At 42.0% G+C, this 26,085-nt stretch overlaps 1 protein-coding gene across 1 annotated transcript; it reads right to left on the bottom strand.

The window, feature by feature from the left end:
- Positions 1-3,254: 3,254 nt before the first annotated feature.
- Positions 3,255-20,501, bottom strand: LOC143279991 (BRISC and BRCA1-A complex member 1-like). Its single transcript, XM_076584397.1, has 7 exons — positions 20,246-20,501; positions 18,999-19,057; positions 18,403-18,523; positions 17,183-17,292; positions 15,346-15,469; positions 11,428-11,514; positions 3,255-3,449 (listed from the first exon to the last, which is right to left on the bottom strand). Exons 1-7 carry the CDS (start codon positions 20,489-20,491, stop codon positions 3,267-3,269), a joined length of 930 nt encoding a protein of 309 aa, XP_076440512.1. The 5' UTR covers positions 20,492-20,501; the 3' UTR covers positions 3,255-3,266.
- Between the last annotated feature and the right edge of the window lie 5,584 nt (positions 20,502-26,085).

The following is a 26,085-nucleotide window of genomic DNA, read 5'->3' on the forward strand; positions in this document are numbered from 1 at the left end:
GCACGCGTATGGGCAAGCGTGTCCCCTAGTGGTCCACCTTCCTCCCTGCACAATGGGAGGGCATCCCTACACGCCACGGTCGCCAAAGGATCCGAGACGGTCGAGGCATGCCGCGTGGGGGGCTCGTGATCCGATGTCACGGCCGCCACCACGGACGCATCGCACGTAGGGCCCAGACTAGTGTGCGGATCCAGAGCAAGTGACTTGCGTTGTTTCCCCAAAGGGTTTGTGCTAGAATCCCTTGTTGAGACTGAGGGCATGGGGAAAGGGATAGAGGAGGTCGACTCTGGTACTGCCGACTGGCAGAGCCGAGAAATCGCGGATCGCGACGAGTCCGATCGCGAATCGAAAAAAGAATTGTGAATGGCACCACTGACCTGTGTATTGGCAAGCAAACCTGTAGAAGTCGCCGGAGGAGGCGTAGTGGGTAGTGGTGGTCTGGAGTCGACCGGAGGTAGCGGAGGAAGTGGAGGTGGCGTAGGGTTGGCGTTGCTGAGAGCGGCAGAGGTAGAGGGCCCAGACTGATCGCGAATCGATTGCGATCGTGCCTTAATTTTAGCCCAATCTCCCAATCGGGCTACATAATTGTGCGACCTGTTTGAAGACATAATTGGACACAAAACAGAAACGCCAAAGAATCGATAGACAGGTAGAAAATGCGAAAAACTTAGCCGTATGAAGTGCACAGGAACAGGTGTCGAGATGGCTGCCGGAAAAAGAGGGCGATAACCAGGGGGACAAAGGGGACGTTACCTACTTCCGGGAGGTTATCGGCCGTAGTTCTCTCATTTTCTCCGCATAGGCGGATAGTAGTTTGCACAGGACAGGAATGTCAGACCCCTGCCGGAGTCTGCACTAGTTGGGTCACGGTTAAGTATGTGTGATTAAACTCACTTTTACCCACACGAAATTTGGCCAAGCAGAGCAAACCAATAGGCCTAGTTTGCATCAGTTTGACATGGTACAGTATATGACACCAAACTGACCATTAAACAATTCTTCACACAAATATATCACATATAAAACAAAATCTAACCCACACACAATTCTCTTTCACACGCACATCGGTCACATTAACCAGATTTATCCCATACACAATTATCCTTCATGCATACACATATCAGTCACATAAAACATAAATCTAACCTGTACACAATTCTTCATACATGCACATATCGTTCACAAAAGACAAAAAAAACACACACAAAATAACCCATACACAATTCTCCTTCATGAATACACAGTCACAAAAATCTAACCCATACACAATATCCGTCATAAATCTCCTGTACACAAACACATACAAAGGTTAAAGGACCAACAGACTTATATGGCCATAGGGGCAGTGAATTCATATTCACTGTGTCTATGGCTTCACAAAGAAAGGCAGGGACCAATCCTCTTCTGCCGTTTTTACCTTCCCCATCCAAGCCAGCTGCCCTGTCCCACCAGGGTGGAGTGAGGAAAACCAGAGTGAAGTGCCTCCCACGGACACAGCACCATGCTGAAACAGGGCTTCAAACCCTGATCACCAGAGAACACTGGATCACAAGTCCAACGCCTAACCAATGCTACCACTGTGCCTCTCTATACGCATATCAGTCATGTGAAACATCAGTCTATGGCTACATTCACACAAAGCCCAGCCAGTCGCTGACAGCAACTGGCCAGGAATTGTGCACACATCATTTTGCACTTTCCTGTCATGTATGCCAGCAGTAATTGTTCACACATCTCCAGCCAGCTTTCTGATTTGTCTTGTGGACAGACGAGAGGGATGGCTGATCCAAGGGAAGGAACTCTTCAATGATACTGAAAGCATCGATCCCAATAATATTACTTTCTTCCATCACTCATCTGCATTCTCTCCACTGATTACCAATTTCTGCCTGCATTCAGTACAAAGTTGCAATTCTCACCTTCAACTCCATTCTGGGTGCTGCTCCTCAGTATCTGAGAGAATTGATTCAAACCTACACACCCCGTTGACAACTCAGATCATCTTCCGATTCACGGCGGCTACTTGCTCTCCGTGTTAAAACCCAATCCTTTGGTAATTCTTCCTTTTCTTATTCAGCTGCATATGTCTGGAACAATTTACCTCACGATCTTCGCCACTCTCCTTCATTTCAATCTTTCAAAACTGGTCTGAAAACACATCTTTTTGAAAACGCCTATCCATACACCTTCCATACCTTTTCAGTTATAAGCTATGCAAACTCTTTCTCTCTCTCTCGTTGTGTGTTTGTGTGTGTGTGTTTAGTGTGTGTGTGATTATGTAATATGTGCAGTCTCTGAATTTGTTTTATATTATTGTGCGCTAAATCATTATTTTTCTTCTTCTTTCTTTTCTGAGTTATTGCGCGCACATGCATGTGTGTGTTTGATGTTTATTGTAAAACGCTTTGAGCTCTCTTTAAGGGAGGAAAGCGCTCAACAAATGTCCATTATTATTACTATTATCTGGAGAGCGCTGTACTTTTTCTAGCCGACGGCAACTGGCTGTGTCTGTGTTGCTGTGTCAGGCTGACGGCAACTGGCTGTGTCTGTGTTGCTGTGTCGGGCTGACAGCAACTGGCTGTCAGCTACTGGCTGGACTTAATGTGAACGTAGCCTTACCAATACACAATGCTCCTTCATACATAAACACATCACTTGCAGACAGAACTCTAAACCACACACAACTCTCCTCCTTGTGTAGATATTTAAGTCAAAAAGAAACAAATATCTCATCCATTCACAATTTCTCACACATACACGAAAACATTATCTTTTTTTTTGTTTTACCAGAATCTGGGACATTCCGTTTTCCATATTTTAGTGATGATACATGATGATGTGAAGAAAATGCTGCTGTGAAGGTCCATTAGGTTTGTGATGACTTGGCTATGCTGTACTCTCATTATGTGCCCAGACTGAGAGATACATATTACTGCAGTGTCGGTCAGGAAATTTGAATAACACCCCCAAAGACCCATCCATAAAGTGGATGACCCTTGACTGTGATCCCAGTCTTCCCAAGTGAGTCCACAGCACACTCAACTCTGAGTAGGAACTGGCCAAGGGCCAAAAAAAAACCTGCCATTAACTCAAACCCACGTCCTCTCAGTTGGTAGTCCATGTGCTGACCACTTGACCATGGCGGCTGGTCATGGAAACATATCTAATCCACACACACTGCCCCTTCACACATATACAGATCAGTCTGCAGAAATCAATCCCAGAGCCCTGTCAGTAAATAAAAACCACCTATATCAAGGGTTCCATCAGACCAGCTGATCGTCAGGGGGTGTGGTGGCCAGGTGGTAGTCAGCCTGACGCTGCAGTGGTCTCTGCAGGGGGTGGGCCAGGAGGGTGGCCACGCTGTCAAACAGCCGTGTCAAACTGGCTGCCTCCAGGATGTACGACAGACCCTTGTGGTCCAGCTCACACAGTCGGTTGAAGATTTCCTGAAACACATGTACTGCTCATGTGGAGGACTAATTACCAGATATTGTTATTATTGTTATTATCATTATTATGGATACTTATGTAACACCTATCTTCAGCCAGAGACTAAACCCTAAGTGCTTTACAAACACAGAATCATTAGCACAACAGGCTGCCTACCTGGGCACAGCCAACTTACAGCTGCCTTTAGGCGCTCATTGTTTGATTCCTGTGTTTGGTCACGCACATACATGCACACACACACATGAATATCAGAGTGGTTTGCAGATTTTTCTTTTTTTGGGAGGGGGCAGGGCGGGGGTGTGTGGAGGGGGGGGGAGTTGTAATGGATATTCCTTTTGCTGCTGTGGATTCTCTTGCATGTGCCTAGTGAATGCTGCACACAAAACCTCAGTTTATCATTTCATCTGAGTCACAGTGTCAGACCATCACTCAAGGTCTAGTGGAGGGGGAAAAACTCTTACAAATACGGATTTCAATCCTGCACCTTCACATCCTATCGCTTCCTTGGCAAATGTATTACCACTTGGCCACCATTTCACTCCAAGTACTGTTGTGGCTGACACGTTACAGATTGGAGGTCTCATTACCACCCAATCCTTTTAGAGTACTGTTGTCACTGACACTGATTACTGGATACCACCTGTTCCTTTGAAAAGATTGTGCTTAGGTAGGAGAATGACAAAAGCAGAGCGACTGTCAAAGAAATTCTTTAGAATCGGCAGTTGGAACTGTTCCAGCGCGAGAATGAGAATCTCAACAATTGAGAAATTGGCATATGATTTTGACATTTTATGTCTCCAAGAGACCAGGACAAGTGCAGACAGACCAATACATTTTGAGAATTTCACAGTCTTTCAAAGGAATGAAGGAAGAGGAGTAGCAATCATACTGAACAAAAACCTAAAAAACAAAGTTTCCACCATAAATCTAGAGAAATGGTGTAGCAACTCATGTGAACTAGTGGGGGTGCGTCTCGAAAAACCTGACGGAATTCACAAAAGCATCATGCTCATCAATTCCTATGTTCACCCAGGAACCTGCACAACAAAAGAGGATTGGGCCTTTTTAGAGGAAATAGAGAACGAACTTGGAGACTCCGTCATTATCTGTGGAGACCTCAATGCAAGATCCAAGCTATGGGACCAGCGGAACACCAACCCACAAGGACTCGCACTTGAAGGAATGATAGGGGAAATTCTTCTTAGCCCATTAACAACCACATCCCCAACTCGCTTTGGAACAAGACAAGGGGACAGTGACAGTGTGATCGACATCGCTCTAACATCTCCAAAATTCAGAGCAGAAATGAATGCAGAGACGCTTCCACACCAAGGCAGTGACCACCTCCCGGTAGTTTTCAGTCTACAGAAACTGTCAGACAAACGCTGCATGAAACCGCGTGATCCATTTCAGTATGAAACCAAAGAGACAACCGTCATAGAAAAATTAAGATGCAGAAGGAACAAAAGAACGGCACTGAACAGGATGCAAACTATTCAGCCCCCATGGTGGAATACCGACACAGAGAGAGCCTGGATAGAAAAACATGCGGCTGTCAAACTTTGGCAAAAAGAAAGAACAAAACCATCTCCAGACAAAGATATTGAAACAAAAATGAAAGAAAAAACTAAACAGTTTGAAACCATTGCTCAAGAGGCCAAAAATGACAAGTGGAAACAGTTTTGCGAGGCACTCAGTTATGACTCAACATTGACAGAGTTCTGGCAATTTTATCGTCGCATGGAAGGGAAAACGTGCACAACAACAACCCCAGACATGGTAGACACTGACGGAACCAAGCTTAAGACGAAGAAAAAGGATCCGCCCTGCTCAAACGTTTCATACAACAGAGTGATCAAAGAAACTTAGATGAGAAAAAGAAATATGTTGAGGAGTTAAACCAAACCCTTATGCAGACTGGACCTGATGATGACTTGACAATAGATGATCTAAATGAAGCAATAGCTAAATGCAAGAAACCCATACCAAAACCAGGAAAGGACCATCATCAGGTAAGCGGCTACCGGATCCTAACCATGCAAAACATCGCTGGAAAGCTCATGGAACGCATGATAGCCAGGAAACTTGCAAGGGATCTTGAACACAGGCACATTCTCCCTTCAAATCAAGGTGGTTACAGAACAGGCAAGTCCACATGGGAAAATGCAGCTGCTTTTGCATATGAGGTGTATGAAGGATTTCAAAGGAAAGAAGAAACACTAGCAGTAGCAATCGACCTTGAAGATGCCTACAATAAAGTCCAGTTTGCACAGCTCATGGAGCTGCTACTAAGGTATGGAGTAAGTTTGACACTGACAAGATGGATAGCAGCAGCGCTTCAGGAAAGAACCGTCGTCCTACGCCTCGGAGATTGGATGTCTGCACCTTCTAAACTATCCATGGGACTGCCACAAGGGTCTCCGCTCTCTCCTGTCCTCTACAATGTCTACACGAAGGGCCTTGCAGACTTAAACAACAATGGAATAGCTCGGGTGCTTACTCTTGCGGATGATGGCCTGGTCTTCAAAACTTCGAAAGATGCTCAGGAAAGAACCAAAGCCGTCCAGAAACAACTAAACAATATTGCTCAATGGTGCAAAGACACAGGATCTTCCATCAATCCAGCGAAAGCCCAAACGTTGCTGTGCACCCTGAACAACAGAACCGCGAGCAAAGCACCACCTTCTGTGTCATTCGATGGGATTCAGATCGAGAAAACTGAATGCCTACGCTACCTAGGAATACACTTCGACAGGATGCTGACCTTCAGAAAACATACGGAAAATACTGTTCTCAAATGCAAAAAAGGCCTTTCAGTCTTAAAGGCAATGGCAACCAAAGGTATTGAACAACACCACCTCTTCCTGCTATACCAATCACTCGTCCTCAGTGTGATCGACTATGGACTTGGGCTAACAACACCGTCTCAAAGCAACCTCCTAAAATTAGAAAGAGTACAAAATGAAGCTATGATCTATATGAGGCTGATCCTTGGAACAACAAAAGACACGCCCACAGAAACCATGCGATACCTGCTTGACCTTCCTTCAGTGCAGGCCAGAAACAAGTTAGAACAGGTCAAGACCTACTTCAAAGCATTAGAAAACCCTCAAAACCCACTGCATGACGCAGTCAAAGAACCAAAAGGCAGCCGTCTAGGGTGAGGAAGATCATGGATGGGGCAAGCAGAAGACACAATCCAGCTAGTATGCCGACTACAAGACCTGAAAGAAACAAAAGAATGGGAGAAAAACCCCGAAAACCTCAACCATCTATTCAACACAGCCATTTCACCCACTCTAGGAAGACATTGTCGGGAATGGCCAGAGGGCAAAACTGATGCGGAAGTGAAGCTACTCATAGAAGAAAACAGTAAAGAAGAGGCCATCATCATATACACAGATGGCTCAGTCACCAAAGACCAATCCGGTTGGGGATTCACTGCGAAACAAAATGGAAAAACAGTTAGGGAAGAGAATGCTGCCTACAAAGTCACAACCTCCAGCCTAACGATGGAAGTTGAAGCTGTGACACATGCCCTCCAGTGGCTATCGTCCATCCATACGCCCGGAAACCAACATGCCATGATTCTAACAGACTCAATGAACCTCATACAGAAAATTGAAAACGGAATGGGAAGCCCAGAGTGGCATAAGGCAATGAGCAACTTTCAGATAAAAAAACTCACATGGTCATACTGCCTGGGACATGCAGGAGTTAAGGGAAATGAGCGAGCTGACAGACTTGCTGGTAACGCAACACCAACGAGCGGCCTACATCTAGGAAAATCGGAAATCCTCAGAAAAGTCAAAGAATATCAAAAAGAACAGGTACAAGGCCATCACACCATCAATCGCCTCAAAGAAATAAAAGCAGAGAGCGGGAGCGGCCGTAAGTCTAACATGAAAGGTAGAGCACGATGCTTTGCAAATCAAACAAATAACGGCATCATTTCCAAACCAACACTGCGCAAATTTCTTCAAAACGGAACAGAGTCTCTGTGGGCTTTTCCAAATACAGTAGACTGAGCAACACACTAGACGCCACATTCTTGGCATCAGAGATCTTTTCCCATCCCTCTTGCGGCCAATCAGTGGCAGCCTCTGTGCGTGTGTGTATGTGTGTGTTTGTGTGAATGTGTGGGTCTGTGTTTTTGAGTGCGTTTGTGCATGCGTGAGAGTGTAAGTGTACACAAGTGTCAGGAGAGTTCTGTGCATGTGTGTGTGTGTGTGTGTGTGTGTGTTGTGTGTGTGTGAGGGGGAGGTGGGGGTGCAGGGAGGAGGTGAGATAGAGGATGAGGTATGTGAGTGTATGCATGCCTACACTGTGGGAGCATCAGGATATTGGAACGTATATATTATATATATATCTTTGTATATATGTGTGTGGGGTTGGGGGTGGGAGATATGGGCGTGTGTGTGTGTGCTTGTACAAGTAAGTGTTCATCTGTGTGTGTGAGTGTGTGTGTGTGTGCGTGTGCGTGTTTGTGTGTGTGTGTGTGTGTGTGCCGTGGAAGCTGCGATACATAGACTAGAAACTCCGAGTGTGTGGAGGAGGGGATAGAGGAGGTGCAGGGAAATTTGTGGTGTGTGTGTGTGTGTGTGTGTGTGTGTGTGTGTGTGTGTGTTGGAGCTCATGTACGTTTATATGTATTTGACTGTGCTTTCATATCTATGAAACTGCGTTTTGGGGGCATATCTGTTATGCATGTGTGGGTGTATGTGTGAATGTGTGTCTTCATGTTTTATATTTATTTGCTTATTTATCATCATTGTTGTCTTATTTATTTAATTATTTATTTATTATTATTATTATTTTATCATTATTTTCATTACTACTACCTTTTTTTTTCTTCATCATAATTATTATTTATTTATTTATGTATGTACGCTTATATATATATTTTTTTTTTTCTTCTTTTTTTTTTTTTTTTTTTTTTCCCTCAAGGCCTGACTAAGCGCGTTGGGTTACGCTGCTGGTCAGGCATCTGCTTGGCAGATGTGGTGTAGCGTATATGGATTTGTTCGAACGCAGTGACGCCTCCTTGAGCTACTGATACTGATACTGATACTGTTCCTTTACAAGTACTGTTGTGACTGACGGGTTAAAGGTTAAAAGTTCCCAAAGCTTGTTTACAGCCATAGGAGCAGTCAGTTTGTATTCATTGAGTCTAGGGCTCAGCATGGGAAGGTGATTATGTAAATGACAAAAAAAAGAAGCTGAGGGCTTGAATCTAAGTCAGATGATGCAGCCAATGAAAATGGCACGAGACATAGTGTGGTAATCAGTGTCACTGGTACTGATCATTTAACCTCTAGGCTGCCTGCATGATGAGATAACTCGTCATGGCAAGCATGTACGCTTCGCTGCCTGCATGACGAGATAACTCGTCATCGAAATATTCTGACTTTTCCCTGGTTTGCATTCACTTCCTTGGCAAAAATAGTGGTAGCTTTAGCCTGGGGAATCTCTCTAGATTCTATTCATAGCTAGAAACCCCATCTACGTCATGAACCAGTCCTTTATTTGAACGTTTTGGTTGGGTCACTGTCCAAGTGTTTGCCTGACTTCTCTCCTCGCTCGCTCAACAAAATGTCAGACTGAGGCCGTGCTCAAGACATGCGAACGTGACGAACTAAATCAACCATGATTTCTTTCTTTAGCTGATGCTCAGAAGGAATTGAAGCGTAAATTCGAAGGAGAAGATAGAGATGAACATTTGATAGAAAATAAAGGGAGTAATCAAGAGAGTGGCCAAGATGCGACTGTCAGTGAGTGATGCCGGCTGTACAGATGTTAGCAGACGACAGATGACCGAATTAGCAGCAGAGCGATATTCTTGGCACGCAGCCAATGCGGTCTGATGAGAACTGAATCAAGTGACCGTGTGAGAGGGGTGAGGAGGAGGGGGGGTGGAGACTGAGGGGGCGTGGCCTCACATCCATCTTATCACTTGGAGAAGTCACAATGTATTGTGTATCTATCTCTTAAAAAAAATATATATATATTGTGGTTGTTCTAGTATGATTTTGTGTTTGCAGATATCCATTTGTCCAGAAAATATGATGTTTTTGTGTAAATTACCTGACTAATGTTTGTAATGAACAAGTTGAAAATGTGACAAAAAACAATACACTGATTTCAAAACAACAGCATGTCACTAAAAATATATAAAATGGGAAAATAGCATGTGTTTTGTATTCTTTATTCATTTACCTTTCAGAAAATATATACTTTTATGGGTCTTTCTCCAAAAACAAAGAGCACAGAATTTTTGGAAAATTTATACCCGTTTTTTGTGGAAAAAAACCCTGGCAAATAGATTTCACTTAAATCTTATTTTCCTGGCAGCGAAAGGGTTAAACAATGATCACATCTGATCATGTAAATGATTATCTCATTAATTTTATCCAGTCAGCAAAGTGCATGGCACTCATCATTACATGATGTGGAAAGCATACAGGTTAAAAGTCAAAGGCCCCATGGTACAGTCTTTCATGGCCATGTGGCCAGTGAATTCAGATGCACTGTGTCTAGGGCTCTGCGCTGGGAGGCAGGGCCCAGTCCTCTCCTTTTACCGTTTTAGCCTCCCTAAACCAAAGTACCTGTTCACACCTTGGTGGACTGAGGAAAACTGGAGTAAAATGCCATTCCCAAAGACTCAACACTATGCCAAATCAAGGCCTCAAACACTGATCACTGGAGAACATTGTATCAGATGTCCAATGCCTAAACAAATGGGCCACATTGCCTCTCTGTGTAGAGCTGTAACAGTGTTACCTGCAGCTGATGATGTAAACGACACAGTTACCACCCTTTACTATTTGTTAATCATATCGTTTCCTGGCCTCATTATTTGTATAATTTCCAGTGGATAAACTACCGAGGCAACCATGTATTTGTTCTGTATTGTCCACATGTTCTGTGTAGCTTATTCAGGATTAAAGAGGCTATGCCAGTCTTGAATAAAAGCTAATTTGTGTTTGCACATTTCTTCTGTCTTTGCTGCTGTGTGCACATGTCAAATGATGGATATAAGGACAGGCCCGGCGCTTCCTTTTTGAGGAAGTGTCTGGGTTTGTTCCAATGTACCTTTTATTTACCTGTGTGCTAGCTGAATCGGTAGCGTAAGCATCACTGACTTGAAGTTGTGTACCTTGTGTAATGGAGAGTTACCACCCTTTACTATTTGTTAATCATATCGTTTCCTGGCCTCATTGATCATAATCATAATCGTAACAATACATTCATACAGCACTTTCAAACATCTCAAAGCAATATTCAGTCATTCAGAGTACAAACTGTACAACCACACACACACACACACACACACACTGATTATCACATCTGATCATGTAAATAATTATTTCATTTAATCAGCAAATAAAGTGCATGGCACTCATCATTACAGACATGATGTCACAAGTATGGGGAACCTGCTAAACAGTCCAGGAAGAAACGGTATCTGCAGCTTTGTTCCAATCAGGGCTGTTTTCTCAGGGACTGTGTTGATGGCTTTTAACAATTTTTCCACTATTCAGGTTTGAAGGGCTCTGTGTGTGTGTGTGTGTGTAAATACACATATATGTAAATTCAGTGGCATTACCCCCATGTTGCTTAACCCAAATCCATCATACACAGTCAAACTCAGATTCATCTGCTGCAGTCCTAGTGCCAAGAGAGCTACCAATATCAGATAACCAGATGGAAACACAAAAAGAGACCCTGCACAGCTGCTGAGTCACTTCGAAGACAAGTGCCTGTTCCACTTCAACATATGAAGGAAACACCACCTAAGCTTCCTACTAATGAAATAATCCCTTATGGTAGTTGTGTCTCTTGTCTTTAAAAATATTATCAATGACAGACAGAGAGAAGGGTTAATTGTTAGGTACATCGCCTGTCTGGAGATAAGAGACAAGCGATGCAAGTGTAACATCATACCTCACATTCTTTTTTAATTAAATGTCATACCTCACATTTGTTGTCCTCGGAAGGTGGCTCGTGCACATACAGTACGTCCAGAAAGAAGTAAGGAGAGGCTTCCAGCTGGTGATGCATCTGTTGACAACAGTACATGCTTTAAGTCATGTGTCTTTTTTCCTTTCTCATCATCATTCGTCTGATTTATTACATACCATGCTGCATCAATAATGCTACAGTATAAATTATCTTGTTGGTGTTATAGTGTGCCAGCAGTGTCACCCCCACCACCCACACTCTGTCCCCTCCCCCTCCCCACCCCTCCTTCTTATCTCCCTTCCCGCTCCGTCCAAAGCCCAGTCTTTGAGGTTGCGCCGACACCCGCGCCACCCTCCCTCCTCACCCCTACTCCCTAGTCGGCCCTCTTTGGTCAGCGATGCGGCGTCACCCGCCCCAGCTATAGGAACACGTGCAGTTACATGATGTCTGCCGCGATCCCCGTGCTGAGCAGAACATCCCGTGTGGCGGCCCGTCTTTCAAGTCATTCCCCATCTCCCCTCCACGAACGCAACTGACGTAGATGGCGGGACTTCGGAACATAAGCTAGGGAGAATTTATGCTAATGTGAACTTTGATCAAGCCGGCTAACATGCCCAGAGTTGTATTGTCCCGTCTCCCCATTTTCTTTGTGACGTAAACGGGTGAACCTGTCAACACAGAATGTTGTAGAAACAAGTGGAATGAAATGTAGCGAATCAAATCAATCTGTTGAATTGGACGAATTGGGATTACGCAGTGAATCTGTCAGTCATTCACATAGCGTCACTAGGGCAAGCAAAGATTGGTTATTTCAGTTCAGCTTAGTTGGGGGAGTGAGTGTTGTAGCTCGCATTAGTATACACAGTATGTTGTGGGAAGGGATAAAACAAGTCGGCACAGCCAGTTCTGAGCTGTCTCCCAGAAGAACTGATTGACACAGGGTGACTGACTGATCAGTGATGTGAGGAACAAGGAAATCCCTGTTGGGCTGTGAGTACACAACTTGTAATGGTTTTATGTTGTGTTGGGAAACTATGTTTGTGTCAGTGAACAGCCAGTTTAAGTTGATCTTGTGGCTTGTGGAAAGAAAAGGGGTTAATGTGTGAGAGTTACCCACTGAGAGAAGTACTGGCCTAAATCTTTTGAGTCCCCCCCCCCCCCACACCCCCCTTCTATTTGGTTACAGATATCTTGTTCTGTATTTTTGATGTATTACTTACTTGTTTTGTATAGTAGGTGGTGTTGGTTCAGTGTAAACTGAACAGATCTATAGGCTAACACATTGTCAGTGTGTGTTGAGGGTTTTTCATGTGTGTGCACATGGGGGTAACAGCAAGTGTTGTGGAACACATGTTTGATTGTTGGTAGTTGTGGTAACATGTGTAGGAGTTGTGCTGTGTGTCAGTAGTTTACTTTGTTCAGACAAAGTGGGAAGGAACATTGTAATGTGATTAATGAGTTGATTAACAATGAGAGCACTGAGGGTCAGTGCTATATGGTTGCATATTGCTGTTTACCAGAGGTATGTTGGGAGTAATGATTTCCACACATGTACTTGTGTCAGTGGGACACTTTGTGAAGGCAAAGAGGAGATTTGTTTGGTAATGGTAACACACAGTTTAATTGAATGATGGGTAACATGAGTTGGAACACAGGGTTGTATTGGTCAGTGATATGTTTTGTACACAGTATGGTAATTGGTATGTCACTGCTGGTGGCAGGTAAGCTTGATGAAGCTTGTATTTCCTCACCTAGATTTATGTGTGAGAGGAGTGCATACTGGTGGACATGTGATGAAAGGTGCTGAGAGGGTATAGGCCTTTTATGTCAGTGATGTCCAGATATTTGAGATTTTATCTGACCTGGGTTTTGGTTGTGTGTTTGTGTTCCAGGTGTGCTGCTTATAGGTGCTGCTTTAGGTGTAGGATGATCTTGTTACTGTGCGCTGCTTGTAGGAAGTACTTGAAGTAGGCAGTGTGTGCTGCCTTAGTGTGTGATGCTTTTTCTAAGTAGGGTGAACTGCTTAGTGTGTGTGCTGTATTGTAAAGTAAACACTCTATAAAAACCACTCCATGTGGCCCTGCTATTGATGTGAGGAGAGAGTGAGTGAGTGCATCATTAGTTGATCCTATATCCCCCTGCATAACTCCCCTCTCTCTTCTGTTAGAATCGAACGACACTCTCTAAAACAAACACCTTTTTACATTGTGATTGTATGTCACCTTGTCGTAAGTATGTGCTCAGCAGAATGCAGTGAATACTGACTGACATGTTACTGTTATGCCTTTTGAGAGGTTTGAAAGTGCTTTAGAAATGTACTATTAATCATTTATATACATTCTAAACGCTGTCCGTAATAGGCACCTCTGTGCATGCAGTCCCCCTCTCGCTTTTTGTTTTGTTTTGGGTTTTTTTGTGCACTGTTCATCCATCTTCTCTTCTCCACCACATGCCTCATCCTCATGCCTTTTTCTACTTGTCAGCTATATTCTTCATACATTCCATTTGTTTATAAATCATATTACATGTATTTACTTCTACATGCAGAGATGTCCATCACATAGTTAGTGGTTCTACTGGGAGGTTTGAATGGGGTGGTGGTTGTTGGGAGAAAAGGGGGTGAAAGCAATGGTATAATAAAAATGCAGCTACACATAAGCAGTCTACTTCCTATGTTCAGTGCAGACTGTTATGCTATTTTCTCATCACATATGTATGAGTGTGTGTGGATATTTTGCTGGCATATGTAAATTATGTGTGTGCATGCACACATTTGTGTGTATCTGCAAGGAAGAAGGTAAGTGTGCATGGACACATATTTTTTAAAGTAAGATTTCTTGAGAAATTTTCTGTTGTTGTTGTGTTTTTAATGGTACTCAAATAACATAGTATATCAAGAATGTTTGCATGCATGCAAGTTTGTGTTTGTTTCTGTCTATTATAATGTCTGTGAAAGTCTTGTAATATCCAGTGTTTGTGTATTCAAAATGAACAGATGAATAAAAAATGAAAAAGAGTATCACCTGCAAATAATCATATTCACTGAACTTCTCAAAAACAATTTAACAAATCAATCATTCATATATTCCATGAAATTCTTAAACTGATAGTCATATCATTCACCAAACACAGACAGTGAAATACGTATCAATGGCCAAATATTCATAGCACTTTGCATAATACAAAATGAGTCTACTATCAAACATTTGTCTGGGAAACTATAAAACATGTCAACCTTCTCCATCCATCACAATGATTCCCCGGTTGAGTTTAAAGATTCTCTCAAACCACGCCCCTTCCCACCATGTGCTTCTTGAACTTCTGCTGGCTGTGTGTGTGCATGTACACATGTTTTTAGCATGTTTGTGTGTGAACATGTTTGTTTGAGCATGGCATGTCATACTTGAATGCATGTACATTTATATGTATGCAAAACTTTTAAAGACCACAAACTGTCTGTCTGGGAGGTGTGAGCATCAGTCCGTATTTATCATTATAATCACCACTAACTGTTGAATACTCTTAATGTCAGAGAGTGACAACAGGGATGACACAGGTTCAAGCCCCATCAGGTGGCTGTCTTCAGCCTGTGGACAGCTCCTTCCTAAAGTTGTGAGTGCTGTGGGCTCTAAAGGGCAGACTGGGACCGCACGGTCCAGGGTTGCCCACTTCATGATGCATCTTGGGAGTGCTGCTCAAATTTCCTGACCAACACTGCAGGTGTCTGTATCTCTCAGCCTCACTGACACATTGGTGTACTTTCAGAGTACAGCCTTGTCAAGAAGTTCAAAACCTAAATGAACACCCAAAGCAGCATTGTTATCACCCCATCACCATTCATCATCATCGAAATATAGAAAAACAAAATGTCCCAAAATTCTGGGGCATAAAAAATAAACAACAAAAAACTCTGTTAAATATCCAGCCAACCTCTTTATCTGTGAAGAGAGGGATACGCTGTGATCGTCCATAGATGAAGAGAACTCGCACAACGTAGGGAGGAGGAACAAAGCGGACATCACCCACTATTTCTGGCAATGTCAGGTTCTCCTGACTGTTGGAACAAAAATTCCAAACAAACAATGCTTAGAGTCATTTCAGTAAAACAAATGCAAAGGTGAAGAATAACACTGACATTTAGCTGGGGGTATCTGAGAGAAAAATAACCCACTAATTACAGGATACAACAAATTAATCTGAACACATAAACGAGCACAGAAACACATGCACACACATGTATACATACACACAAGCACCACACACAAACACACACACACACACACCGTCTGATATCACTTACCAGTGAAAAGACGTTAAACTAAAGAAAGAAAGAAAGAAAACACACACACATACACACACATGCACACATGTATACACTTGAACACATAACCAACAGTTTGAGTATATCCTACTGCTCAACACTTGCTATGAATCAGAACACACTGTGATGAGAAAGAAAAATATTTATTCAAGACACTCTCAACTGATGCAACCAAAACACTTAAATGTGCTTTTGTTCTCTCAAAATTGGATTACTGCAATTTTCTTTTGGCCAGTCTTATCTGCCAAAAAATCTGTTGGACAAACTTCAACGAATTCAGAGTAACACTGCCAGAGCCATTTGCAGTGTATAAATGTGTATTTGCGTTTGTTCATATGTTTGACTGATTGCATGTGCACATGTGTGTGTGTGTGCACGTCTGTGTATGTGTGTGTTTGTGTGTGCCTATATGTGCACATGTGTGGAGGGCAGCTGCTATGTAAGTATATATATATGTTAAAATGTATGCATGCAATGTGTGGGTGTGAGTGTGTGTGTGTGTGTGTGTGTGTGTGTGTGTGTGTGTGTGTGTGTGTGTGTGTGTGTAGTTTGTTAGTCACATTTTGGTGAGTGTACATAACACTGATGTAATGTGTTATGTAAAAAAAAAAGTGTTTTGTAAAGCATCTTGCGCAGATTTCTGGATAGTGTGCTATAGAAGTATCATTTCTATTATCATTCTTGTGCTATAGAAGTATCATTTCTATTATCATTCTGAAGATAAAATGGTAAAATCATGTTCCTTGTCCAGAAACCAACACAGTCTGAACCAGTGATCATATGTGATCAGAGTTTAAGACCCCATTTCTGCATGATGCTGAGTCCTTTGGGAAAGGCAATTTACTCTGATTTCCTTCACTCTGTCTAGTGTGAAGGGGCACCTTTTTTTGGCTAGGGAAAATTACAACAGTGGAAGGAGGGGATTGGGGTCCTCTTCCCTGTGCCCAGCCCTAGATACAGTATATGTGAATTTACTGCCCCTATAGCTCTGAAAGGCTATGGGACCTTTAACCATTAATGCATATATAATAATAATAACAATAATGTACATTTATACAGGGCTCTTTCTCTCTGAGGCCTCAGGGAGCTTTACATGAAAGAAAAAGTTAAAAAATTACATGAATCATCCATGACCACTATTCCCCCACCCCCATACCCCCTCATTCATCATTCATCCAAAGTGAGCTGACAAGGATGGTGTTGAAGAAGAAAGAAGCTGAGAGTGCTTATATATAGTTTGTTTTTGTTTTTAGTGAAGAGCGAAAGGCAGAGACAGAATCAGATGTACGGATATGATGAGCAGCAAAGACTACCACAGCTGATAACTGACATATTCATAGCACAGAGCATATCATTATACACAACTTAAAAGACTTAAAATTTGTGAAATATCAGTTTAGTCCAAACCTTACATTAATAGGGATACTGACTAAAGTTGTAACTCACAGTGTGTGAAAAAGCTGAGTCAGGTCAAAGTCTCCTGCTGGGAATGATTGCTGACACACCAGGTCATCCAGAATGTTGAGTATGTCTTTAGGTTTAGAGAACCCTTTCACCTGAAGTGTACAAGAATTTTAACTGAGGGTCAACAACTGTGAAAAACAGAAAGAAAGAACAAAGCACTTGCTTTAACATCTTTTCACTATGAGTTAATTTTGACAGAAAAAAAATGGATAGAACTCTGTGTGTATGTGTGTGTTGTGCACATGAACGTGTGTGTGTGTGTGTGCGCGCGCGCGCGCGCGTGCGTGCGTGCATGCGTGTGTGTGTGTTTGTGTGAGATTTCAAGTCTATGTAACAGTGCTAAGTCAGTATTACTTTAGGTCTTCCATTTTTCTTTGTTGTTTTTATTGTTGTTGCTGTTTTAGGTCACTGCTGAAAATGAAACATGAACAACTATCATTACTGTTGGTATTTTCTTCTGATTTTATGATCTCACTTTTAGAACAGGAATAGTTATAGGTAAATCTATTCCTGAAACTCATTCTTGTATAATTTACACTTCAGTTGTAACAGATAACACTGCATGGATTTAACTATTACTACAGCTGGTAATTTCTTCTGGTTCTCCTGCATTGTTCTAAGAACACTGTTCAAGAAACTCTTGCTTGCATAATTCATACTTCAGTTGTAACTGATTGGTCTGCATAGAATTCAGGCTCTGTGCGTTTTGTTTTCTCTGTGCAAGATCTTATAAAGTCATACCCTCTGTTTCCTAACTGCACAACATGACAGTCTGTCATTCTCAAATGAATGTAGTTCACAAGTTGTAAAGTGAAGTGATAACTGAAGTAGTACTTTCAAATAACCAAGCAACTAAAATTAACTCACACATATCATGTTCAAGTGGATGACAATAAAAACAAACTCACACACACACACACACACACACACAATATACAAAGCATTGACACCAGAAATGTCATCAATGTTTTCAAAAGCAAAAGTATACATCCATGCAGATCTGCAACTACAAAGATTTTTGCCTCTGTTGTTGTTGTTTTCTCAGTTTATTTTGATAATAACAAGGCTCATATTATCTGAAATAAGCGTGAAGTATATATACCAGGCAAAATCATATCTGGATGACAATAGACAGAGAAGGATGGTTGGTAGAACAGGCCAGAGTGAGACTGAGAGCTAAAGAATGAAACTGCAACACTAACCCACACTGCATCTTCCTGAAACACAGCCAGAGCAAACTCATGCTTCGGGTTGATTCTGTACTTGTTCATTATGAACATTCGCAGAGCTTTTTTCGTTTCTCGTAAAGCTGACAGCTGATCTCTGCACACAAAAAAAAGAAAAAAAAGAAAAAAAAGATTAACATTAAATGAACTGATACCCTAACTTAAATTGTATGCACACCCCTCTCCATAAACACACACACACACACACACACACACACACACACACACACACATACACACACACATACACACACACACTGCAGACTAGTAGTACTGGGCATTATTCTGTAGTATTGACTGGGTATTATAAATTATAATGGTGAATATTCAGTTTCATGGTATTATATTGGTGAATATTCAGTTTCATATGTGCATGAATTATTTATTTTTACAGCTTTTGTGCATTCAGATCTGCCTCAGCATGTGTTGATCTGTCAACAACACATTCGTTAGAAATGATTGTGAGTCTGTCTGTCTGTCAGTCTGTACAACTTAATCATTTAATGTGCTGTCAGTACACATCTTTGTCTCGAAGTTCAAACCACACATTATAGATAATGTGTTCCACCTACCCAACTCTTGAGCGGAAGAATGTTTCATTCATTTCACTGCTGAAGTCAAGACAGAAAAGCTGAAACAAAGAAACATTACCCACTGTAAATATCAAGTGGTTCTTAAGTTCTCTTTCATTCTCAATTTCTAAACACGCAATTTGATATAATATTCTTCAATAATATGATTAGCATAATATACTGTGTGAAATCAACTTTCACAACAAGAGTACGTCATTTGTTGCGAGCTAACACAATGGAAAACCACTGCCAACTACATCATAGTATGTGTTTAAATGATAGAATGAGAGAATAATCTTAACTTTTATATACCTGGAATTTATTGTGCATACGATGTGTTTTTCACAATGATAAAATAATTACCCATGAGTTATCATTTGCAAAATTGGAAGCATTTTCTGTGTTGGTCAGGGATAAACTGGACTGTTGACATTCCATGTGTTTGTTTGTTTTTTATATCAAGGTTTGTCATTGTGAATGAACATGTATGCACTCCATTTGTTATTCAGTTGTTTTTTGGATGCTGGTATGTTTGATTTCTTTCTTCTGTTTTTGATCTCTTCTGTGCTTTTTTCTTTTCTGCAGATCTTTTTTGTGTTCTTTCTTTCTCTAATTGTAAACACACTTGATCATTTTCATGTTAGATTTTTGCTCAATTAATTGTAAACACACTTGCTCTGTTTGCCCTTCTCCTCTTGCAGTAGCTGCATCTCGTATGCTTGTCTACACAATCGTGATGTTGGCAGTCTTGTTACTTTGAACCACTATTTTATGCATTTTACAATTGAATTGATCTAATATGCAATGGGTACCTGCCGGTTTCGCCATATATTATAGTGTTTGATGAGTGTAATGGAACACCAAGAAAACGCTTCATTGCAAATGTATGTACCTTTTCCATTTGGTATTTGGCATGAGTCCCCATACTTCCGGCCGCTCCATAGAGAGAGAGGGGGTGGGGGGAGAGGGAGAGAAAGAGAAAGACAGAGAGAGAGAGAGAGAGAGAGAGAGAGAGAGAGAGAGAGAGTGTGTGTGTGTGTGTGTGTGTGTGTGTGTGTGTGTGTGTGTGTGTGCGTGCGTGCGTGCGTGCGCGCGCGCGCGCGTGTGTGTGTGTGTGTGTGTGTGTGTGTTCGAATAAGACATTGCTGATGTTAAAAAACATATATCGCAATAACGTGACACTGACGTACTGTAATAATGGCGACAAAAGGACTGACATGTTTCTGTATAAGTTGTATTATACGTACAATTTTTTCTGGACAATTAATTCTGGGGCACAAAATTTCCACGGGAGGGTGCTGGTACTGATGACCCTCTTCTAACGCGTTTCTCTTCTCGAGGTTTACGTCATCATCTGCCGAATTGTGTCCTGGTTCAATATCGCCTTCTTTGGTGTCGGTGTCATCAGAGGAAACACAATCAGTGACATCTCTAGGTTGTTCAGGTTGGTCCACGACATGGTATTCCGACAGTTTTTCCTCAATGTTGGCCATTGTTGTTGATCGAGTTATCTTTCCATCGTTTCCGGGAAAGGGATGTAACTGGCTTCTCGAAAACGAAAATAGCATTTATTTCCTTGTCTTCTTCTCTCTCTTTTTTCTTTTTTTTCAGAAATGTGGAAAGCTTGTCACAAACTGGACAATATTTTTAGAGTGCTGGTTGCTGGGAAAAAACCGTTATGAGAGAAAAGGAGAAGCAACAAAGAAATGAAATTCATCTGCCATGTCGCGGCAGACAACTGATTGTAAGATGGATTGTAGTACCCTGGTTCAAGTCATTTTCGATACCTTGTTTAGATTGTACAGTATAATCCTCTGCCGGCATCCGCTGTCCAGCTCGGTTTTTTATTTTTATAGTTTAAAACGCATTGTGCAAGCAAGCCTGAGAGTATTTTTTACTTGTGGTTTTCCACATCTGTTCACTTTTATTTTCTTATTATATTTATCTATTTTTGTAAACAAGGTAGGTTAATCTCGATCTCTCGCCAGAGCGTTATTTGGGTCGTCGGAATTGTCAGTGAGTTGTGTTAACTGGAGCAAGGGTACCATGCTTCTGTCAATGGCTGGCAGACGGAGGATGTAGAAGAGAAACAGAGACTTCATTTGACACAATGCGGCTCTGTAAGTGGACGACAGTCTTTTAATTCATCCAGTTGAGCTTTGCGTCATATGAAACTTCATTATCAATGAAAAATTCCATCTGCCGAAAAGCTCAGTTGAATTAATCAGCTGATAGCAAAACTGCCGTGCCACACCGAAAAAGGAGCTTTGTTTATCGTCGTCTGTCACAGAGGATGACCTTTATTGACGTGGCGTGCGCGATGCTGTGGGCACAAACTGAATAAGTATAGATAAGTAGAAATTGGGGCTGGGAGTTGACAGCAACCGCAGCAGCAACAACAACAAAAGTCCACGCCTCTCGGCACAGCCCAGGAATTGAACAACCCAAACTTGGTTAAACCTGGGATATCGATCTACACTAAAAGGATAACATTTTCAGCTTCCTTTAATAATGCCAAGATGCACGGGAGCCTCTGCTGCTGTTGCTGGCTAGGATATGGCAGACAGGATTGGCGCCGTGCCACAATCACGCCCATCTACAAAAAGGGAAGCCGTGCGGAAGCATGCAACTACCGTCCAGTAAGCCTCACATGTATTCTCTGCAAATGTATGGAAAAAATCATCCGCAGACACACAGTCAAGCATCTGGAGGACTCCAACCTCATCTCCATGGACCAACACGGGTTTGTTAGTGGTAGATCCTGTACGACACAGCTGCTAGAAGTCCTGGACGAGTGGACAGAGATACTGGATGACGGCGGAAGCATTGATGCGATTTACATGGACTTCCAAAAGGCTTTTGACACCGTCCCCCATCGACGCCTGCTCCAGAAAGTCGAGGCCCATAGAATCAAAGGGAGAGTACTCCAGTGGATTGAGGCGTTCCTGAGCCAGAGAAAGCAGAGGGTCCACATCAATGGTTGCCTATCTAAAGAAGCTGACGTGTGCAGTGGAATCCCGCAGGGCAGCATACTTGGTCCGTTTCTCTTAGTTATTTTTATTAACGACTTGCCAAGCATTACAAGGTCTGCGAAGATGTTTGCGGACGATACAAAGATGTACGTACGAAGCGATACCCCAGGCTCAACAGACCAGCTACAACAGGACCTGTATAAGTTAGAGGAATGGTCCAACACCTGGCTCCTCAGGTTCCATCCACAGAAGTGCTGTGTCATGAAGCTGGGCAACCAGAAATCTAACGCCAAGTACCAGATGAGGGACACAAACAAGGACGGCACCACTAACCATCTCACACTGGCAGTAACCGAGGCAGAAAGGGACCTAGGGGTGACCATAGACAACAAACTAACCTTCAGGAGACATGTCGAACAAGCAACTGCCAAGGCCAACAGAATGGTGGGAATCATAAGAAGAACTTTCAGCCATCTCACAGAAAATACCTTCATTCTGCTGTTCAAGAGCCTGGTCAGACCAATTCTAGAATATGGTCACGCTGTCTGGCAGCCACACCAGAAAGGCCTCTGCAGCGAGATAGAGGACGTTCAGAGATGAGCAACCAAGCTACTGGCCAAGCTCAAAGACAAGCCCTACCCAGAGAGACTGAGAACCCTCAAACTGCCCACACTGGAACACAGAAGATTGCGGGGGGACATGATTGAAGGCTTCAAATACATTCACAAAATGTACAAGACTGATAGGCCACCCCTGACAAAAGCAGACAATCAGCAGAGACAACTCAGAGGGCATTCACTCAAACTGAAGAAAACATGCAGTAGACTCAACCTTAGGGCAAACTACTTCTCAAACAGAATCATTTCAACATGGAACAGTCTCCCAGATGAGGTAGTCACTGCACAAACAGTCAATGCTTTTAAGAACAGGCTAGACAACCACTGGAGAAACGAACCATCAGTCTTTCACCCGAAATGCCAGGAATAACTGCCCTTAGCCTCCAACCACGCATGCAGTGTGGTAAATACCCAGACCAGCGTACAGGTCTACAGGGACCTACACTGCTGACACAGTAAAGTAAAGTAAAGAGCTTAGAGGGGAATTACGGAGGGGACAGAGGGAATTCAAATCAAAAGTAGAGCAACAGTTTCAGACAGGGAAAATGGCAGATGCATGGGATGGATTAAAAATTATCACTGGAGAAACGAAAAGGAAAACATTAGCTTGTGAAATGAAAAGGGATGAACAGCTTGATTTTTCAAACTTAATGATTTCTACTGTCGCTTTGAAAGGAATGATCTGGGAAGGGAACTGGATAGTGTTATCTCACAGTTGCAGGAAAAGATCAAAGATAGGAACACAGGTGAGGACTTTGAGATCGATGCAAAAGTTGAATCTTTATTTTTAAAACTGAATGTCAGAAGGCAGTTGGCCCAGACAATATCTGGGGAAGAATACTGAAAACATGTGCTTCCCTGTTGTGTGACCTGTTCTGTAAAATTTTCAACTGGTCTCTGAAGGACTGCTCTGTCCCCAGCATCTGAAAAAAATCTACTATATGTCCTATCCCCAAGAAAAAGAACCCAGCCGCACTAAATGATTACCGTCCTGTTGCCCTGACTTCAATAGTGATGAAATGCTTTGAAAAAATTGTTCTTAGTCTACTTTCTTTCACTGAACAGCATCTTGACCCTCTTCAGTTTGCCTGTAAATCACACAGAAGTACTGGCGATGCTATTCTAACTCTCCTTCATAATGTCTTTTTGTCTTTTTTTTTTCCTTTTCCTTTTTTTAGCATAACATGATATGTGTACTGAAAAATTCAGCCCACTCTACCCAAGCACACACAACATGTATACTCACATATTCAGCCCACACTACCCAAGCACACACACAGCATCTGAGTTTTGTGTAGAACATTAACATAAAATAGAATGGAATAATTTGGCAAGAAATAGTGAATACAATGGACAACTACTTTTTCATATATTCAGTCAATTTCAGCAACAATCAGAACTTCTCCAGCGTGTTCTCTTCCATTTTTTGTATTTCGCTTTTTATCCATTCCTTACCCTGCCGTTCTTTTCTTGTCCTTGCCCAACCATTCTCGACCCCATCCCCCTTCTTTTTTTCTTTTTAACCAGGCACAAGGAGTTGCCCTCCATTCTGTTCAGACAACTTTTCTCTCACGGTCTCATAAGCTTTATTTCCCAGTTGAAGCTTTTGCTTAGCCAGTTTCATGGCCATCCTGTTGCCTTCACTTATGTCAAATTAAAGAGGTGTAGAGCCTATCTCTTCATGGTTTCACTCTCGCCAAACTCTACTCCTTTCACACTTTCAGTTTCCACTGTTAACATAATTCCATTCCTTCATTTTAACATCTGTTTGAACTTTCACAAACCTCTCTCAGCCATTCCCCATCCCAAACATCCCTGTAATTTTTGATATCCCTTCACCCTACCCCCAAGGTTTCCAGTGTCTTGTCTTTCACCATCATTTCCACCTACTGCAGTGTATTCCTCACTCAATGTAGGGAACACCCGACTGTTCCTGTCCCATTAACACTGTCCTGCCCATTCTTACCTTCATTGATCATGTCTTTCACCACTTCTATTTTCATCTCTTCTACTGTTTCAGTTTTGTATTCTACCTCTTCCCTCCACTCACCTTCCAGTTTTGCTCGCTCGTCATTTTCTTGAATCAGTGAAAACATTGAAGTTTGTTTTGGCAAAACTATTAGTGATAGCCTAAGTGGGTAAAACTGGGAATGGTTCAGGTAAGAGTTTGCTGCACAGGTAGAGTGATCTATGGAATGGAAAAAGTATGTGAAACACGGTTGTGCAGGACTGATATTGGCGTGCTTGAATAAAGCTCGGTCCCCTTTTCTCCACTTTCCGCCCCCCTTCACCCACACCTCCACCAAAGAAGATAGTCACATGAAGCACAGGTTGGTAAACAAAAGAAAGAAAGAAAACAAGCAAGAAAAAAGACTGCGGTCTATGGCTTGCATGCAGCTGAAAGGGAAAAAAGCAAAACCTAAGTTTAATTACACATACTTAACCGTGACCCAACTAGTAGTATTATAGCAGTGGGTTTGGTTTTGACTGTTTTGGTCAGTCAGTGTGGTTCTTGCATGAGAGAGGATCAGTTTTGTCAGTATAAATGTTTGTGTGACATGCAACATGAAATGGTTAATGCTTTGTGTGATGAAATCATGAACTGGTTATTGCGTTGTGATGTTGCACAACATGAGCTCGTTTGTGCTTTTTGTTATTACAGCATGAACTGGTCAGTGCTTTGCGTGATGGGCAGTATGAACTGGTTTTTGCTTTGTGTGATGAACATGAACTGGTTAATGCAAAAATGATGCATAAAAAAACAACAACAAATAATTGTTCCCAAAGTTGTCCAAGAGCTCTTGTCTGGACCATTTGGCCTTTTTTCATCTGTTCCCCCTCAGTTTGTGATACTTGGAGTGTCAGTCTTATTGGGGGCTTTTTATTCTTCTTTTTTTCTTTCTTTTGTGGTGTTTTTTTTCTATACTTGTGTAAAGCAATCTGCATCATAGTTTGTGTAATAACATAAATTATCTATTTTTTTCCATACTTGTAGGGAGGCTCTTTGTCCAAGGAGGGTGTTTTTTTGTTTTTTTGTGTTTTTTTTCCAGATCTTACTAAATCCATAATTGTGAACACTTGCAGGTGTGGGTGGAGTGCTTTGCAGTCTGGTTCCTGTATCATCTGCCATAGATTGTGTGTGTGTGTCTTTCATCCTGGTAGTTTTTCATGAATAAACACAAAATATTATGTATGAACCATTCTTTTTTTTTCTTTTTCTGTTTTTTAAACATTTCTATTCAGATTTTTCCATTTTTCCATTACAAAACGTACCCACCTCCAAATATCTACACACACAAGAAAGAAAAAAGGAAAAAGAAGAAAACAAACAACAACAACAAAAAACCCAAAAAACTAGGATGCATCGAAATTATCATTAAAAGAAAAAGGACAAAAGACTGTGTACGCACACAATAATAACTTTTTCACACACATAATTATACTATAATCATACACACATAAACAAATACATAAATGCTGTGATTCTGAAAGCATGAT

Source organism: Babylonia areolata, chromosome 3, assembly GCF_041734735.1.
Source record: "Babylonia areolata isolate BAREFJ2019XMU chromosome 3, ASM4173473v1, whole genome shotgun sequence".
NCBI classification, from domain to species: domain Eukaryota; kingdom Metazoa; phylum Mollusca; class Gastropoda; order Neogastropoda; family Buccinidae; genus Babylonia; species Babylonia areolata.

What these genes read in the sequence shown, in the direction of transcription:
- LOC143279991 (XM_076584397.1), bottom strand. Translation starts at nt 20,491, where the DNA reads ATGGCCAACATTGAGGAAAAACTGTCGGAATACCATGTCGTGGACCAA. An exon ending in TTAATTGTCCAGAAAAAATT is followed by an intron (nt 19,058 to 20,245) that starts GTACGTATAATA and finishes TCTTTGTTTCAG; the next exon opens with CTTTTCTGTCTTGACTTCAG. An exon ending in TTCTTCCGCTCAAGAGTTGG is followed by an intron (nt 18,524 to 18,998) that starts GTAGGTGGAACA and finishes TTTTGTGTGCAG; the next exon opens with AGATCAGCTGTCAGCTTTAC.